Source organism: Austrofundulus limnaeus, unplaced genomic scaffold, assembly GCF_001266775.1.
Source record: "Austrofundulus limnaeus strain Quisiro unplaced genomic scaffold, Austrofundulus_limnaeus-1.0 Scaffold764, whole genome shotgun sequence".
Lineage (NCBI taxonomy): Eukaryota > Metazoa > Chordata > Actinopteri > Cyprinodontiformes > Rivulidae > Austrofundulus > Austrofundulus limnaeus.
This window is the reverse complement of record NW_013953166.1, coordinates 13,881-15,727: the sequence shown is the minus strand read 5'-3', so window position 1 is coordinate 15,727 and position 1,847 is coordinate 13,881. Positions and strand designations below refer to the sequence as shown.

The following is a 1,847-nucleotide window of genomic DNA, read 5'->3' as shown; positions in this document are numbered from 1 at the left end:
AGTTATGTGATCACCTGGTCAGAAGCGCTGACGTGGCTCCTGACACACCTGTGTACCTGACACACCTGTGTACCTTCAGGCACGGGAAGAGGGACACGCTTTGTCTCAGCAAGTAGAAGCTCTGTCAGCCAGACTCTCAAGCTCCACCCCTTCCAGCTCTGACTCCTCCCAGCGTCTGTCCAAGGAGGCGAGCYTCCTGTTGGATGTAAGTGATTACCCATGATGCACTMCAGCCCATGTGAAGCCTGTGATGTGCCGTTTAGCTCTGAGCTGTGTCTGACAGGCTGTGGATAACGCTACCATCCCCCAGTGGCAGCGCAGGGAACTGCAGGGCCGCCTGCGAGGACTGCTGAGGGCCAACAACACGGTCACCAGGAAACTGGAGAGCAGAGAGGTGAGAGCACACCTGGCTGACACCTGAGGCCACCTGCTTCTCCTCTGATTGGTCTCCCATCATGCTTTGCTCAGGCTGCACACAGAGCCCAGGTTCTGCTGGAGAAGAACGGCAGGAAGGAGGTTCTGGTGGACTCTGTGGAGGRGGAGTCTCTGTCGGTGGGTAGAACCGGGTCTGCGTGGGTCAGGTTTCCTTTGACCTCATGTGACCTGTCCTGATCTGGCTCTGGTTCTGGTTCAGGTTCTGATGAAAATCGTGAACCAGCTGTGCTCCGCCTCTCCTCTCAGTCATGTGATGCTGCTGGCCCCCCAGAGGCATTCTGGGAAAATTATTTGTGCCTGTCAGGTTCCTAAGGTAACATCAGTGATGTCACGGGGGTGGGGTCATTAACCTCAGAGCTTTCTGATTGGCTGTCTCCTCCCTCTGCAGGACTCACCGGCCCTTGCTGCCTCTGATTGGGCGGTGGCTGTGTGTCGCCACCTCGGGGGGAACGCTGGGGGCTCGGCTGTTGTTGCCAGGGGAACCGGAAGCCACGGTGACATCACAGAGGCCCTCAGGTGGGCAGAAGACTTRGCTCGTCATAAGACCCAGTGATGATGTCACAGTGACTCCTCCCACAGCTGAGCATTCATTGGTTGGCAGTGTCATTGGATTCACTCGTTTCTAATAAACGTAAAGATTTTTGGTTTGAGAAGAAACATTTATTTGTTGTTTACAGAGTAAATAACCAAACAGGACCCAGTTTATCTGCCTCCTGCAGATCAAACCAGGACCAGGACCAGGACCTGGTTCTGGACCTTTGCTCACCTGACCAGCCAACTGTCCAAAGAGATGTCTGAAGCGGTCATCCACATCATCCTCATCAATTTCAATCTGAATCAGATCAGAACTCTGGTCAGGTTCACAGACAAAACCCAAAGATTATCTCAGGAGGCTCCGCCCACTTCAAGAGGCTCCACCCACTTCAGTCCTCACACCTTCTGAGGAACACTTACGCTTCATTATAAGTGCAGAAAACAGAAAAAATTCATTTGTGAAGCTGGTGTATAAGGCACACAGGTGAGCTGCAGGTGACGTTTCTTTATTTCCATATTAAGAGGCTCGACTGCAGTGCTGGCTCTAGCCATTATGGTGTCCTAGGTGAGTTGAAGCGCACCCCTCCTCCCCCCGAACTATGTCCCACCCACTCCAATTTAACCCCTAAAAACCAGTTTGACAGTGTAAGGTACTATGGTAACATCGTACATAGAACAGTTCAATAAATAATGGTACACCCTGTGATTTATTGATTGTTAATTTTGCACCTTTAAAAAACCCACAGGTTTATGTTTGGGATTGGCACAGATTATATAAAAAAGAAGAAGCTTTTTATTTACTACATCTGGCACCAGTAGATATTTTCCAGATTAATTGAGAAACACCTTTTTCTGTCTACATGTAGAACTGGACTCAT

General features: G+C 50.4%; 1 protein-coding gene across 1 annotated transcript in view; it reads left to right on the top strand.

The window, feature by feature from the left end:
• aars2 (alanyl-tRNA synthetase 2, mitochondrial (putative)) overlaps positions 1-1,092 on the top strand; it is a gene marked incomplete in the record, with an annotated part of 11,938 nt that extends 10,846 nt beyond the window's left edge. The window contains 5 exon segments of the mRNA XM_014028445.1: positions 80-205; positions 284-394; positions 469-552; positions 635-748; positions 824-1,092. Of these exon segments, the coding sequence (XP_013883899.1) occupies positions 80-205; positions 284-394; positions 469-552; positions 635-748; positions 824-988 (600 nt within the window).
• Between the last annotated feature and the right edge of the window lie 755 nt (positions 1,093-1,847).